Raw genomic sequence first — 17484 nt, 5'->3', positions numbered from 1 at the left:
GACCTTTTAGTATCCCATAAGGCGGGAACAATTTTGCATGTCAGTTATATATGAGTATAAAAGTCTTTGAAAGCCATAAAGCAAGACAGTTGACGTTATGTCTGAATATTTTACCATATGTTCTATTAACAGAACCAGAAACTCCAGAAAATGTGGTTATCTCTTCATATGACACAACAACAATCACTGTTGGATGGACAATACAAAGTGACACAGTATATGACGGATTTGAGATCTTTTATACAGACGAAAGCACCTCTAGTACTCAAACAAAGCAGGTGAATGACAAAAGTAAAAGTTCTGCTGAGTTGACAGGATTGGTTGCTGGCGAATCTTATGATATCTACATGAGAAGTGCCAGTGGAGATGAAGCTAGTGAAAACAGTACTACAGTTACTCAGAGAACGAGTAAGTATATGTAGAATATAATAGTGACAAACAAGTTCTTCAAATTTCTTCCCTATTCAGGTCTGTGTGTGTTTTTTCTTGAAAGAGTTTGTCAAATCTCCCCAGTAAAGGTCACTTTTAATTTTGCTCATATGTTAATGGTTGTTCAATATACAAGCTTATTAGGCTAGTATTTGTATTTTATTTTGTCAAAGCTGCCTTTGGTCTGATGGCTTCTATATTAGACATATGGTTGAATGGAGATGTCATTTTGCTGTTTATTTTTGTATATTTATATTCTTTAGTAAAAACTATCCAAGCTAAATCTGCCCCAAAATTGCGTGTTTAAAGGACAATATGTCAAAGAAATAGATATTTGGTCTCTGATACGTTTACAGATATTTTATCGGCTAGTGCTTTTTGTTGATTATTTACAAGCTCGTTACGTGAGTAGACTTCCACCATTTTTAAAAATCAGAATCTAAAATGGAATTGCCCCTCTTTCCGTTAACATTTTTAAGGCGATGATTTTCAATTTAAATAAAGGGTAATTTCGTTCCTACTATCGAAACATTGGAGGGTCACCACTAAACTTTATTCCCCTTTCATGAAGATAATGATCAAAGTTTTATCAGAAATACTTTGATAAAAGTATAAATCTTACAATGTCGATTTTTTATTACGTTAGGTAACGATAACATATCTGTTTTAGTATCCTATAACTCTGAACTGTTTAATTGACTTTACAGTTAGAAAACCATAAAGTTGACGTACCTCTTAAGCGTTTACCATATGTTCTATTCACAGAGCCAGCAACTCCAGAAGATGTGGTCATCTCTTCATATGACACCACGACAATCACTGTTGGATGGACAATAGAAAGTGACACAGTTTGTGACCGATTTGAAATCTTTTATACAGACGAGAGCACCTCCAATACTCAAACAAAGGAGGTCAATGACAAAAGTAAAAGTTCTGCTGAGTTGACAGAATTGGTTGCTGGCGAGTCTTATGATATCTCCATGAGAAGTTACAGTGGAACTGAAGTTAGTGAAAACAGTACAAAAGTCACTCAGAGAACGAGTAAGTCTATGTAGATATAATAGTGAAAATTGACTAATAAGGACTTCAAATCACTTCCCCATTCCCAGATTTATTTAAGTATTTAGGAAAATGAACAAAAAGTGCGTCTCATATTATGAAAAAAAATATTGTAGATAATTAAAAACACAACATGAGCCACCCGCTGCTTTGATAGTTAAGAGAAAAAATCAGAGAAAAATGTCGACAGTGATTGCCTTAGTGGACATCATGTACTCAAAAAATAAAAAAACAAAAAATAAAAAATAAAAAAAATAAAATTGTCATGCACACACGCAAATAAAAAAAACGCGTGGGCCTGTGGAAAGAAAAACAAACAAGCACTCGCCATAGAAAAAAAAACAAACTCGCGAAATTACAATTAAGTTCTTCAATAAGTCATGGTTCACGTCAAACTTTCCTCCGATCGATGAATCCCTAACAGCTGGGAATCCGATCACCATACACCGATATTTGACTAGATATTAATAGAGCATTTCAGCGATAACTTTTACATCTTGGAACTTTACTTGATTAATTGAAGTGGGCTATATCACCGAAAGGGACGTCCACGTTAACTGTGAATAGTTCTAGAGAGTCAGACAAACTGCCGATTGCAGACAGTCCACAGTTTGGATCAAGGGCGAAACGTACAACACATGACCCTTTATAGCAACACTGAGAATATAGGAATGCCTCAGGCGCGGAATGGCGGGGCCAAACTCCAAGCCTTCTACAGAGCCGCTCTGTCAGTGCCATCGCCGTTACATGATTGTACAATGGAATGAATTGAAATACCATGATAACAAACCACCTCGTTGTTTGGCAGTTCGTCGTCTGTCCTCAAAGATCACCGAAATCATGATAAAATGAATAGTTTTGAAGAAATCTGCCGCGTGTGAGGACGTTCATCATTTTCCGTGTTCGACTGACAAGCGACGCAACTATAAACATGCTCTATGATGCAACCGCGATCCCTCAGGACCGGCACAAGCCTTACGAGTACGGCGAGTGTCCGGCTTTGGCTACACCACCTCCCGAGTCGCCGCCGCCTCCCGACTCGGGAGGCGCCTCTGGACTCAGGGGTAGCATCACCTAAAGGCACCTAAGGCCCGAAGGCACCTAAAGACACTCTCACTATACTCGCAGGGCTAGATCGGCACATACAAGACTTGTCGATCCCAATTGCAGAAAGCTTTTTCTCCACACAGTCCTATGTTTGAAGCTACGATATTGTTCAGTTACAGAGATATAGCGGCTGCTTGATAAGTGTTTGTCAAGTCGAACGCGTGAACGTCGCATCAAATCCAAACTGAGTGTTTTAGCCAGAGTATATTTGCCTTCGCAACACTCCGTTTAGAGACTGAGCCAATGTAAACGACGAAGGTCCTCTATACCCTGCCGTGACGTCTGCAAAACTTTGCTATTTTTTTATCATGATATGGTGAGTTCGAGGATGTCTGTGTAAGGCGGCCTTGTATTGTACAGCGACGTCACCGCCTGCCGCTGGCCACAGACAAATAGAAAGACAGACTAGCAACGGGTATTGTTCAAGGTGTGAAGCGTTTACGTAAGCCCTCCATGTTCGCCTCGCCTTAGGTAGCTCTCGCCTGTCTTTTCCAAAGAGTGCCGACCATGCATCTTTCAGTATCTTCCGGATTTTCGCCATTTTTTAAGCGAAAATATATTCGGCAGAGTTTGTATTGTTGTTGTCGTGTGGTGCTGTGCGGAATTGGCGTGCTAGCGAAAACGGGAAAGTTTTGAGCTTTGGGAAAATGAGTTTTACCATTTTAAAAATTCCTCTCACATTTTTATGAATACATAATGAGTGTGTTTGAACCAAATTTGAAAGTCTTTTATCGATACTGTCTGGTTTTACTCAATGGTTTACGGTCAGTCATATCGTCTTTTAAAAGTTGGTCATAGAAGGACGCATTTATGAATCTGCTGGCGTGTTATGTTTTGATTGGCGTGAACCAGTGTATCTGCCTTGAGAGCTCACAAAGAAAGTATGGTTGCTACGCGACTTGGAGCACGATGCCTTCTCGTCGTACTCTTCGCATAATCTCGTGCAATTATCAACAACGAATAAAGTCTCAAAAAAGCTAACACCTGTGAAGCTCATTATAATACGAAAAGGCCATTGTCTACCGAAACGACCATGGAACAAAAGGCATGCCGCGTTGCTAGTCTGTCTTTCTGTTTGTCTGTGCGCTGGCGTAGCACGTCGAGTGTTCATCGAGACACGCCGTGAGCGAGGAGACCGCTGGCTGCCGACGAATCACCATGAGTGTTTTGTTCACTTGTAAACTGTTTAATATAGAACATCTCCGGTAACTTGGACGTCCATGAGATGATATTGAAGACTGGAGGCTGAGAGTTATCGCTGAAACATCCCGAATATCCTGTCCAATATCCACGTATGATTATCTAATTCCCTGAAATCAAGCTATGATCAATCATGATGTTGACAATTATTTAATTTTGCATGTTGACCTTTTCTCTGCGGGATGTCCCACTCTTTTTCCTTTTCTCGAACAGGCCTCGCCCCAAACACTTTTTTGCGACAAAGGTTTTTTTGAGTCGCGTATACGTGTATTCGGATTTTCTCTCTTTTTAACTGTGAAAGTGGGCATGGTTTCACATTTGAATTGTTTTTGGCATATTTTTCGACTGGTATTAGTGGTGGTTTGTTTTTAATGATGTTTTATCATGTTGTTTTGTGTACGCAGTGTTGTTTTTGAAATATTATTAACTCTTTTGTAAAATTTTGTAAAATAAGCACAATTAAATATTTGTGAACATTATGTATTTTATACAGGAAATGTGTATGATTTTTCCAAGTCGTTGCAAAATTTAGGCTTAAAGTGTCTATGCCAGGCCCAAAACAACATTCTTAAAAAAGTTTCCTTCGGGGTTGCATTGTATTGATGTGAAATGTGAACAATTCGCGACATTTTCTACTTCTGCAGGACGCCTGCAGACACCTTGCTAAGCTTGGCCAGTTGAGCCTCTGAAGCAAGCTGAGGTATTTGCAAACTATTGACCAGGAACGAATGACGTCAATTATCCTAATTGATATACATGATATGTAAATGGCCAACCATAGTGTTACTTCTGAAATCCGATTCACAAATAAAGCTAAAATCAAAACAGTCTGGTGGACGCGACGCTCAGGACAAACACAGGATGGACTGTTGGACAGGCAACAAAGTACCAGCATACAGCATCATAATAAAGTATAAGCATTCATCGCCATGGATGTGAGCAACAGTAATTTTTCGTCATTCTCGTGAGCAAGAGAATGCTATCCGCTCCGCGGACCTACGCAACAATCTTAAGAATAGCGCCAAGCTTATGCCATAAATAGACGCGTGGTTTATGACGTTGATGATCCTAAGACTCGACGGGAAGTTGTTACGAGGATTATTGTGTTGCGGACAGCTTTAATGTATAGCACGCGTTAAACATTAGTTGTACAGAAATTAATCTACAAATGTGATCTCATCTGATTTTTTTTACATTACACACTTGTTTTTATAAGTAATTTGTATTGTTGCAACATTCAACTATGTAGCACCTAACACTTTTGGGAAATTTAAAAATATGAAAATCCAATTATCCCAAATTAGTTCCAATCGTGTTTAACTTACAAAGTAAAATTAAATGAATTAAGAATTCATTCATTTTCATCAACGAAAAACAACCCACTACGTTTTCTGAAATTTCCCAGGCTGATGACGTGACATGGGTTGCTATGCTGACCCGCTACTTCCATGTTCAGACCACTCGTATTAAAGGCTCGATTTGAACATTTAATTTTATAATTTTATGATGTTTCCTATTTTGTGCAAGATCGTTCACGACTGACAAAATCTCATATCGAAGAGATTATATTATTACTGTCACTTCGACCCAACAAGTGCGTCTCGCTTGTACGTACGTCCATGCATGGCAGAGCATAGCATAAGTTACGACATGATTGTGACACAACTGAGCGACGCAAAACAAGATGGTGGTGAAAATTTGCAATGTCGGCGATATCGTACCTTAATTAATAAGATAACGTAAAATTCCTTTGCTCAAAACTCTATCGCATGCCTACCAACCGGACATGGTCCGACAAAGCTGCACGAAAACAACGTTTTCAACAGCAGATTTACTTTTTCGTGTCTCCGCAGCCTGGAAATGTTACTCGGTTAATCTCCGGCATAGTTCGGCATTGGTCGGTTACCTGTATAGGTAGTAATGCTTATACTCATCGTTCAGTCACGATGCCGCTTGAAACGACGGTTAATAGTTTCCATTGGGTGCTTGTTCATCAGGCATCGAGCGATTTTTACTTCAGAAGGTATATAAATTCATAAAAGGTCTTACAAACTGCGACCAAATACATTGAGTAGCCATACCGAGCTATTTTACTGGTGATCCACGTCGAACAGCGTAATTGTCGGTACCACAGTCCTTCCACAGGGACCGTGCTTTGCCCATCTCATTCACACTTCTATCTATTGCCGTCGTGTCAATCGCTCAAGCAAGGCAAGCTTCGAAAGTGTGAACATCGACTGTACACTATACTCAATCCAATGTGATATTACATTGTTTAGTTCAAAAGACGCTGATTTTATGAATAAAAATACAATGGCCATGTCGAAAACTCAAATTGAATGGAGGTACAGTTCATAAGACATCAGATAAGTTAAAGGGCTGGTTGATAAAATATTAGCAGAAATTAAAGGATATCGGGCCCGGTACTCTAAAACCCTCTGGGGGACCACTTTCTGGTATTTCTTCCCAGGAACTAAATAAAGTAGCAATTGACTGGATAGATGCCGGTGGTTAGTTTCAGAAAATTACACAAACTAGTTGAAATCGTGCAAGCTTACATGTAATTCTCAAACATCACTAATGTGCAATCGCCCAACGATCTTCCAGCGTTTCCCGCGTTCATTTGACAAAATTGTAAGTCTTCAGATTCGTCACGAGTTGTTGCATCTGGCTGACCTGAAACTAAACAGGAGCGACGGGTTGAGCGTTTATGAAATGACCACTCAAACTCGACAGTGGAGAAAGTAGTACCGAGTGAGGTAGTTCAGCGGTATGGTCATTGTGGAAACAGAATGCCTGTTATATTCAAATGTAGCTTTAGAGGTGTGAAATTCTTAGATAAGCCTTTGCGTGAACCTCGGAAAGGAGAAAAAAGTCGACCGCCTTGGCTTTGGAGACACACCCAACTGCAACTTTTACTTGCGTATAGCTATCTACAGCGCGCAACCCTCGATGTCCGATATGGGTAGAACTTATCTCCAAGGCATAGAGATTGATTTTAAAAGTTGTTGTTTGGGACATGGCATAGGCACTTTATGTTATGTCTTTCTATTTATTTCTCAGTCGCTTAAACACTGACTGACGTTGAACTCTATTGTACTATTTTGTCTATTTTAACTAGATATTTTTTTATTTATTTTTTGCACGCAATCTTTATTCATGATTAATTATACTTCCCATATATTGTTAGATTGATGCTATTTTATCCCTTGCAAATGTCCTTAATTTTGTCCCGGCAGCTCCTCCTTGCAGATGATGAGTCGCCTGGGCAAATGCTATCTATCAAAAAACACTCTCTACTCATGTCTTTTGGAAGAAAAACGGGCCGCCCAATTGGTGACCTTTTAATTATAAACTGTTACTACCAAGTTATTCATCAAATTGTTGATCCATAATACGCAGCACAAAATGTGTGCTTACAATACTCAGTCTGCTAATAACTGTAAATTACAATAATTGTGCCACCTATTGGTGGTCTTTTAACAATACAACAAATAAATGAACTCCAGAAAAATCTTTGTAACATTTTATGAAGATTCTCCCCATCTTGTGGGGTCCCAAATCCGCCACGAGAACATCTTGTGTCGGCCCCACAAGATAAAAACCCCATGCCTGACACATGTGAAAAAATGTGTTACTAATAAAAATACTAGGTAACACACACAATAACAAAGTAGAACCCTGATGCTTGAATGGTGCTGCAGCCCTGCGAACAGCCACCCTACAAATTCAAGGTCTATGTTTGATAGCTAGCTGATTGATTTTGAGCATTTGCCCAAAGGCCTGGTGCACACGTGTAGGACTTAAAGGCATTTGACTTCCAGTGACCCAGACACCTGATTTGATTGTCTGAGAGGCCTGCCATGGATGCAGTGGTAGCTGCACCAATACGAAAACTGTGTGTTTTTTTAAAACTTTGGATCTAAGCCACATAAATGAAGGCAACCATTGAGCTTTTCAGTGAACAACTGAACAGGTATGGGGCTCAAAGTTTGCTGACAAAACAGCGGGCCTGGCCCTTGGCCTCGTCTACAAATGTAATTGTACAGTGTTGTCACTGGACAGTAATTTGAGGGTTGCATGACTTGGATAACAACGTTGTGGCCGGGACCACCTTGTAAATGCTTGTATGATGTAAATGCCACCTCCATACTAGTAATTATGCCCTTTGTGACCTTAAAAGAGACTGCTTCCAGTGGAAGTATGTGATGGCTGTAGTCTTCTGTTGTGAATGTTATTTCGCTGGTGCGAGTGCCGGCATAAAAGCGAACAGAAAATGGCCCTGAAAAGTAAAACACTGTAATTTCTGCCTAAGAGCTTGTCGAGTGCGTCAACAAACTGATGTAGGACTGGAAGGGTAGTAGGATGCCAAGATACTACAACTGGTGACTGCTTCTTGAAGGACTCCCATAGCTTGTGTATTAAGAAGCAATCTGATAGACTTTTTAAATTCAGAAGCTTGTGAACGTAGCTGATGACAGGTATATAGGTTGCAACTGTCGTGAATGACATGCCCTTCATTTGCAGGTGGGAAATAAACATGGCTAATATTTCCTTGGAAATGGGCAAGACTAATGCTGGGGGGATTGAAACAATGTGAATGAAAATGGAAAAAGCTGTCCATGCTCTGGCATTGACTCTTTTTGTGGCAGGAGACACTAACTGATCTAACAAATTGCCAAGGTTATGGAGGACTGAGCCGCAGGTGTTGAGGAATGTCCGTTGCCATCAAATCCATACCCGGTGGAGCCTGTGACCACAACTTGGAAACCTGTAACCGTGATAAAAAACCAGCAAGAGTGTTATCCTTGCCAGGAAGGTGTTTTGCTCGAAACATAATGTTGCACCTTAGACATGTCAACACAAGCCTGCATACCAATTCCATGATAGTATTGTCCTTTGAGGACAGCCGGTTAATGATTTCTGCGACTGCAATGTTATCTGTCATGAACCAAATTTCCTGGTTTGCCATGCTGTGCCCCCAAAGCTCCACAGCAACAACAATCGGGTACAATTCAAGGTAGATGTTAAGAGATTTCCATTTGTCTGGCCATTCCCCATAAAACCAGTGATTCTGGAATACCCCACTAAAACCTTGTGATGCAGCAGCATCAGTGTGCAACTGCTGGGATGGATTACCAGGGAAACTGTGGCTAATTAAGAATGATTTGCCATTAAAGCTACTTAGGAATGTTTGCCATACCAACAGATCCCGTTTTGCTTCACGTCTTAAACGTGTATGGTGAAATGGTTTTTGAGACCCAGTGTTAAATTGATGAGACGTCGAAGGAATGCCCTGCCTGGTGAAACTACACAAAGTGGCGATGTTGTCTGGCGGGCGTCCTCGTGCAAAAGAGGACAGGACTGGGAGAACTGTGACTTCTGCCACATATGGCGCTGTAGGGTAACATTTGCATAGATAAAATTCCTTACAGTGTAACTTCTTTTCACGAAAAGTTACATAATGAAATGCGATCTTATGGACAAATTGTACTTCTTTTATTATTCATACGCTTTTAAGAATTTATTTGGAAAGAAAAGTTGACAATTTATATTGATACTTTAACCTTAATTATTTTTTAATTATTTTGGCGCACCGTGGGTAACCAGTGCTTTTTATTCCTCTTTCATTAAAAAGGGCTCGAAGCTTTTTTACCAGGAAAAACTTGATAAAAGTGTAAATCTTTGTAATGTCGATGCCCTTGTTACTGAGGTAGCGATAACATGGCTGTTTTAGTATCCTAATACGCTGGAACAGTTTGACTTCTGAGCCATAGACGTGTATAAAAATCTTTAAAAGCCCTAAAGTTGACGTAATGTCTTAATATTTAACCATATATTCAATTCACAGAGCCAGAAGCGCCAGAAGATGTGGTCATCTCTTCATATGACACCACAACAATCACTGTTGAGTGGACAATAGAAAGTGACACATTCTTTGACCGATTTGAGATCTATTATACAGATATGGACACTTCTACTACTCAAATAAAACAGGTCAATGACTCAACTAAAACATCTGCTGAGTTGATTGGATTGGTTGCTGGCGAGTCCTATGTTATTTACATGAAAAGTTACAGTGTAAATGAAGTCAGTGAAGACAGTAATACTGTCAACCAGAGAACAAGTAAGTCTGTTTAGATATAGTTGTGAAAATTGAAAGACAAGGACTTCAAATTTCTTCCCCATTCAGGTCAATGTTTGTTTTTCTTGAAGATGTTTTTTTTTTTTAATTTACCCATGAAAGACATCCCTTGCACTTAGATTTTTTTATATGATTGTGCTGGTTGATTATACAAATTTATTAGCTTTTTTGTGCGTTGTATTTGGTCAGAGCTTTTTTCTCTCTGATGGCCTATGAATTAGACATGCGACCTATTAGTGATACCTAATTTAGGTTCATTTTTTATCATTATTTAGCTGTAAATAGACATTCTTTAGTAGTAACCATCAAAGCAAATCTGCCCCTTTATTGTGTGTTTAGCGGACAATATGTCTATAGGGATTAATATTTGCTCCCCCCCTCTCTCTCTCTCTCTCTCTCTCTCTCTCTCTCTCTCTCTCTCTCTCTCTCTCTCTCTCTCTGAAGTTTACAATACTTTTGTTGTCAACTGCTCTTTGTGGATCATTTAGAAGTTCGCGTATTAATATACTTTTAACATTTTTTGAAAATCAACATCAAATATGGCATTTCCTCTCCTATAGCTAACATCGGGAAGGCGATCAATTTCAATTTGAAATAATGGTAATTTCTTTTCTCAGTAAAAAATGGAGGAGGCGGCATTGATTTCTCTTCCTTTTTCATAAATAAAATGGCTCATTGTTTTGTCAGGAAAAGTTTGGTGAAAGTTTCAATCCTTCACTGTCGATGCCCATATTATAATTTGTTCCTTGAGTATCCTATAACGCTTGAACAGGTTTGGTTGTCACATGATACGTATAAATATCGTTGAAAACCCATAAAGTTGAAGTAATGTCTGAATATTATACCGTATATTCTATTCACAGAGCCAGAAGCTCCAGAAGATGTGGTCATCTCTTCTTATGACACCACAACAATCACTGTTGGATGGACAATAGATAGTGACACAGTCTATGACCGGTTTGAGATCTTTTATACAGACGAGAGCGCCTCCAATACTCAATCAAAGGAGGTCAATGACAAAAGTAAAAGTTCTGCTGAGTTGACAGGATTGGTTGCAGGCGAGTCGTATGATATCTCCATGAGAAGTTACAGTGGAACTGAAGTTAGTGAAAATACTACTACCGTCACTCAGAGAACAAGTAAGTCTATGTAGATATAATATTGAAAATTGACAAACAAGGACTTCTAATTTCTTCCCCATTTCAGGTCAATGTTTGGTTTTTTTAAGGAGTTTGTCAAATACTCCCATGAAAGACCTCAGGTTTTTTCCATATGGTTATGATTGTAGAGTATACAATTTTTATGGCTCGTGTTTGTATTGCATTTGGTCAAAGCATCCTCCTATCGGATGGCTTGTATAGTAGAGATTCGGTTTATTACTGGTAACATGATCAGGTGTATTTTAAATTAGTATTAATCTGTATATATATACTTTCTTCAGCGAAAACTATCGAAGCTATATCTGCCCCTATGTTTGCGTGTTTAACGGACAATATGTCTTAGGGATAGATATTTGGTCTTTTAAACGTTTACATTCCTCTATTGTCTACTGCACTTTATAAATTATTTAATAGCTTGTGGAGTATACATACTTTGGCCAATTTTGAAAATAACAATCTAAAATTGATTTTCCCCTCCCATAGATGACAACCGGAAGGTATAGATGTATACAGAAATCTTTGAAAGCCTTGAAATTAATGTAATGCCTGAATGTCTCACCATATATTCTATTCACAGAGCCAAAAACTCCAGAAGATGTGGTCATCTCTTCATATGATACCACAACAATCACTGTTGGATGGACAATAGAAATAGACACAGTCTATGACGGATTTGAAATCTTTTATACAGACGAAAGCACCTCTAATACTCAAACAAAGCAGGTCGATAACAAAAATAAAAGTTCTGCTGAGTTGACAGGATTGGTTGCTGGCGAGTCTTATAATATTTACATGAGAAGTCACAGTGTAGATGAAGTTAGTGAAAACAGTACTACAGTCACTCAGAGAACCAGTAAGTCTATGTAGATATAAAAGTGAAAATGAAGGACTCCAAAATCAAGGACTTCAAATTTCTTCCCCATTTTAGATCAATGTTTCATTTTTCTTGAAAGAGTTTGTCAAATAAGCTTACTCCCATGATAGAGTTAACTTAGTTTTGTTCATATGATTATAGTTATTTAAGATACAAATTAATTAATCCCCTGTGTGTATTGTATTTGGTCAAAGCATCCTTCTGTCTGTTGGCTTCTTAATTAGACATGTGGCTCATTAGGAATACCTTATTAAGGTTCAATGTAAATAATTATCAATATGCATGTACACATGTTTTAGGGATAAAAGCTTTAAAGTTTTAAATGGCCCTACGTTGCTTGTTTAATGAACACTGTTTTGTGACGACAGATTTTAGGACTCTTAAGCGTTTACAATTTTATGGTCTACTTCTGTGTGTCGATCATATAGAAGCTGGTAGAATAAGGAAACTTGCCATATAGGAAACTAAATTAAAAATGGAATTTTCATATATACAGTACACATCTTGGAAGTGGTCATTGTAAATTCCACTAATTGATATTTTGTTTCCTTGGTACGAAACTTTTGAAGGTTAAAACAGATTTTTATTCCTGTTTTATGAAGAGAATGGCTCAAAGTTATGTGTGGCCACTTCTCTTTGCTAGACATTGACATTGACATTACGTTATCCTTTCCTTACTCGACTGAAATGAATGTTGCTTTCACTTTTAATTATGGTATGCAGTTTTCAGGTCGCTTTCTTACTTTTCATAGATCCTAATACTGTTGAGGTATTGAAGGTCACATCACCGAACAGATCCACGCATTCCATTATGGGAACATGGACAAGACCACTCGGTCGCATTTCAAGCTACAGAATTGAGTGTAATAGTTCTACTGGTGAACAGTTACACATTCAACCAGACCTTGGCCCTATGGCTACAAATTACACATGCACTGGATTGAAGGCCGGTCATCTTTACACAATGTATGTATACACAGTGAGTGGGTTAGATGATGAGGAAAAACTAGAAAGTGAGCCAGCATCTGAAGACAAACGAGTTTGTAAGTAACATATTTGTTGATTTCTTTTTCTTTTTCCAGAAATTTATTCTGTTCTTTCTCGTGTTTTGAGATCAGGAAATATTAAAAGTGAATGACCGGATGTCTTGCGAGGCTACACCTTCTCCTTGAGTTTTACACGTATCAGAAAAACCAATCTTCTTTTGCTTTATTGTTCTAGAAGATTTCACAGCTCTATCGTGTTGTATGTGATCATACCTATTTATGTATAGAAACGTATTTTTAAATAGTCCTATTTTCGTTCCAAGGAGAACAAATTATACAAAACGCCTGCATCAATTTGTTTTATTTATCAGTTTAGTTATTTTATTTGGGTCATTTTCTTTATCCGTAAGATATTGGGGTCAGACGTTTAACATGCATTACATTTTTCTTTTTGTTAATAATTACCTATCATTTGATTGTATTACTGGCTCCAGAATGTTATTTTATATTGAATATACAGCAACACCTATGCGAGCAAGAGACCATACGACCATGCACACGTCAGACAGGTCACAGTCCCAGTATAAAATGTCATAATAGCTTTTTGCTGTACATATGACTTACACATACAGGGTGCCATTAGAAAGAGATATGTTTAAAAGTTGTTCAATCACGACCCCTTCAGGATATTGTCTTAGTCAGTTATTTGGAATTTTGTGAAGTAGAATTTTACAAAATTACACGATTGAATCATGTATTAGTTCATCTGCATCAATAGTATGATGTGTACTATCATTTTTTCAGATCCTGATACGGCTGAGATACTGACAACTGCCACAACTCATGATAGTTTCGTCGTTAGATGGTTACAACCAGACGGACATTGGACTGGATATGAGTTAAAATATGACCCAATGGATAATCTCGAGAATGCCATTCCAAGATACGAGGAAATCTTTGATCAAGATCAAAACATTACCTCGTACACTATTCAAGAACTTTATGCTGGAACGCAGTATTCAATTAACGTTTTCACCATAAGTGGCCAAGCTGGTGACTTTGTTCGCCTATGGAGTGATCCTGACAACGACACAGACAGAACAAGTAAATCATATTAAGCCATTTCACCACTACTGGTCATTGTCTACTTGCTGTACTCTTTCAGGGTCAAAATATTTTGATTTACAAAATGTAGACAGGGAGCTTTCCTTCGTTATTTCTTACCAAGGCTCTTTGGACCCCTAATCTAATATAAACATATGGAGTGGTCGCAGTCAGAAAAATTGTAACAACTTAGCTCGGTTATTGAACCAATCTTTTTTGAGATTGGGGATTTGACCGGGCGGTTTTGTCTGTTGCTTCTCCGCTAGGTGACTGGATACCGTACGTTGTGAGTTCGAATCCGATGGAAACCACCGTATTTGAACATAAATATATTTCATAGGGTCTTAATATCTTATTTCCAGTTCCGGCCACGGCTGTTAACGTAAGGGCTGAAGTTGTCGAAACATATTTCATGGATATTGCCTGGGATATTGATGTCACTAGTTTCTATGATGAATTTATTGTCAACTATACGGGTCAGCTTGACAACACTCAATACATCCAAGTCACAAGCAATACATCAACCCGTCTTACCGATCTACTAGCTGGAGATACATACGCCATTGAGATATACACGAACTCTGATGAAAAGACCAGCGATAGTAGTGTACCAATCGATGAAACATCAGGTGTTGTGTTGTCTTACTCTCATATTTGAATTCAAAAGTTAGAATGAGTATAATTATCGGGATGTAGGGCGACTTCACGACACAAGCGACTTATGTCAGCAGATAATCACCCCATCCAACACAAGCACTATGAGATACTGTAAGGATAAAAAGATATTTCGTCCATTAATATTAAAAAATAATTCAATTATTTATCTTTGCTCTTTACTAATTTCTTGACACTTGCAACAATATACATCGAAATTGCTTGCAAACATAGAAACAATTAAGCCGAATGTTTCCAACAAAAATTCCAAAAAAATCAGGCTCATACTATCAGGAGCTTGATTTGGTTGTAAACGTGAATCCCATCGGTTAAGTTTGACGATAGTGCTATTTTTTCGTTCGATGATACTCAGAGCCACTAGGACCAGGAGCGATAAATGTGACAAGCAAAAGTATTCACGAAATACATATCCAATGGACGGAACCTGACTGTACTATTGGCGACGACTGTATTTATGATTCATACAAAATAACCTATGAACCTGAAGACGGAGATATAGAGCATCTGTCGGACCTTGGATTGAAAGCAAGTTTGGTGGCCCTTACTCCTGGTGAGCTGTATGACATTGCCGTCCAGGTAATGAGCGGTAAAGCCAAGAGTAAACCAGAAATAACAAGGGATAGAACCTGTAAGTCTCATCTTCTTCATATACTTCACTTGCTAGCCTGTAAATCCTACTTAAAACATCCCTTAAATTCGAGTTTAATTATTGATATTACATATTACATATAAACTGCTGAGCGCGTGTGAACCATCGGTATTTGCACAGCAGTGCAATACCCAAAACGTTATGTCATAACGTCATGTTAATGAGCCCTTGTAGTCCGGACTACATTTGTTGTGAACGAAAATATTCGTCTGCAAGCTACACTGCTTCGCAAGGGAAACAACACAGAGTACGAAAGATTACGATAGCTACGACAAAGCTCACTGTATATCTTTATCAAAGAGAGAGATCTCATTTTGGAAAGTGTGAACATATTTAGACCGAAGTGTTATCCCGTACTTCTTTCCCGAAAGGCTTGACATTAACCTTCAAACTGTAAACATGTTATCGACACTTTACCCAATCAGAACTGGGGTGTGGCATAAGTAGCCAAAGAGAAGTAAATGACATCATCGTACTTTAAACTTTATTGATTACAGAAGAAGGAACTTGGTCCATATCTTTCTGCCATACCTAAAATGTTAAAATGTTTCGTATTGGGCGTCATTTTGTTTGTGATTTACGTGGTAACATATGTAATAATAACAGAACCCTTGGCCAGAGTATAGGCTCGTCGTTCTCGGGATATTTGTACTCGGGCTTTCAGTTTATTCTGCCGTCCCCGTACAAGCTAGACGCTCTTTGGGGACGCCCACACAATGAAACACAAGCCCTCGTGGTAATGTTCCGAGTACAGCATGTTGGTACTTTCCCACCATTTGGTTCAGTCATATAATGACTATGATTATATTATATTAATCGTTATCATCATCGTTGTTGTTGTTGTTGTTATTGTGTTTGTCAATGAACATGCATCCAGTGCTGGCTACACCGGAACATTTCCGTGTCACAAACACAACAGCTACGTCATTACTTGTTAAGTGGGATAAACAAGCAGGGAATCTGGAATCGTACAGTATAACGGTTGACTTTGTCAATGAAGAACGAGATAAAACTCTTGACAACATCCATATACCATTGCCTGATAAAGATGACGAAAACCCGGCCTCTAACATCACCGGCCTTGATCCATTCACCGAGTACCAAGTTACTCTAACTTGCTTAAGTCCAGAACCTATGAGAACGGAGAGTGACCCTACGTACACGCAAGAAGAAACTGATATCGCACGTTAGTATAATTCCTTTAACTTGTCCTTCTACGTTTTGTTATCATGGGTTTCTTATTATGAAATCAAAGATTGTATGACAACAATGAGCAAGTTTAACAATTAAGTTTAACAATCTAAATACAAATAATGATCTTTAGAGAAGGGTAGCATTACATTCACATCAGTAGATATTTTACAGCAATGTGAGGATAAGAACTCCCGCTGTAAATTGTCAGCCTGTACTCTCTTGTAGCTCCCCCACCATCGGATGTGCAACCATCAAACGACCCAGAAGTAATAATGAAGACAAAAACTACAATAACAGTTGAGTTCACTGATGACATTTTCAAACACGACTACGGTCCAGTACTTTACTACAGCGTAATTGTGACAGAAGATAATGGCAAAGGTACGAAATTGCCCCCTAGCGCTCTCTCTCTCTCTCTCTCTCTCTCTCTCTCTCTCTCTCTCTCTTACTATGTGTCTTCGCGTAAATATGTATGCATACACGTAAAATATGTTGATGTATTTGTGTGTACATGCCCTCGTGCCTGTACGACACTTGAGTTGCAGTACATTGTACACTTCTCGATGATTTGTTCTTCTATCAGTTACAATTTCATGAATGTCTGATAATTGATTGAGTATAATTCTTGTTTATTACTTACCATACGACGGTAATGTATGGCACTTTTTCTTTACTAGGAGGATATGATGATTATCAGCCAGAGAGAGGAACAGACCCCGACCCGCAAATGACTACATGGTCCCAAGCGCAGGGCAGGACCATAAGATATCAAATAGAGGAGCGATATGAATATCCATGGATTTACAAAGGTAAGTTATGGTAATAAACCTACTGCAATTTATTAGATGTGAAAAATAGAGACTGTAGCACGATACTGTAATTTGAAAGACAGAAACGGTCAA

General features: G+C 38.5%; 2 protein-coding genes across 2 annotated transcripts in view; both read left to right on the top strand.

Annotated features, from left to right (window-relative positions):
* Nucleotides 1-17484, top strand: part of LOC139116605 (actin-1-like) — a 244120-nt gene that overhangs the window by 64104 nt on the left and 162532 nt on the right. The gene's annotated exons all lie outside the window — the stretch shown is intronic.
* LOC139149340 (fibronectin-like) overlaps nucleotides 1-17484 on the top strand; it is a 52102-nt gene that overhangs the window by 30998 nt on the left and 3620 nt on the right. The window contains exons 16-27 of the mRNA XM_070721058.1: nucleotides 133-408; nucleotides 1195-1470; nucleotides 9647-9922; nucleotides 10804-11079; nucleotides 11678-11953; nucleotides 12727-13017; nucleotides 13765-14064; nucleotides 14427-14693; nucleotides 15092-15367; nucleotides 16266-16574; nucleotides 16808-16963; nucleotides 17260-17391. Of these exons, the coding sequence (XP_070577159.1) occupies nucleotides 133-408; nucleotides 1195-1470; nucleotides 9647-9922; nucleotides 10804-11079; nucleotides 11678-11953; nucleotides 12727-13017; nucleotides 13765-14064; nucleotides 14427-14693; nucleotides 15092-15367; nucleotides 16266-16574; nucleotides 16808-16963; nucleotides 17260-17391 (3111 nt within the window). The remainder of the gene's footprint in view (nucleotides 1-132; nucleotides 409-1194; nucleotides 1471-9646; nucleotides 9923-10803; nucleotides 11080-11677; nucleotides 11954-12726; nucleotides 13018-13764; nucleotides 14065-14426; nucleotides 14694-15091; nucleotides 15368-16265; nucleotides 16575-16807; nucleotides 16964-17259; nucleotides 17392-17484) is intronic.

Source organism: Ptychodera flava, chromosome 2 (genome assembly GCF_041260155.1).
Source record: "Ptychodera flava strain L36383 chromosome 2, AS_Pfla_20210202, whole genome shotgun sequence".
NCBI lineage: Eukaryota > Metazoa > Hemichordata > Enteropneusta > Ptychoderidae > Ptychodera > Ptychodera flava.
The sequence above is the reverse complement of the archived record's forward strand: the minus strand, read 5'-3'. Positions and strand labels throughout refer to the sequence as shown.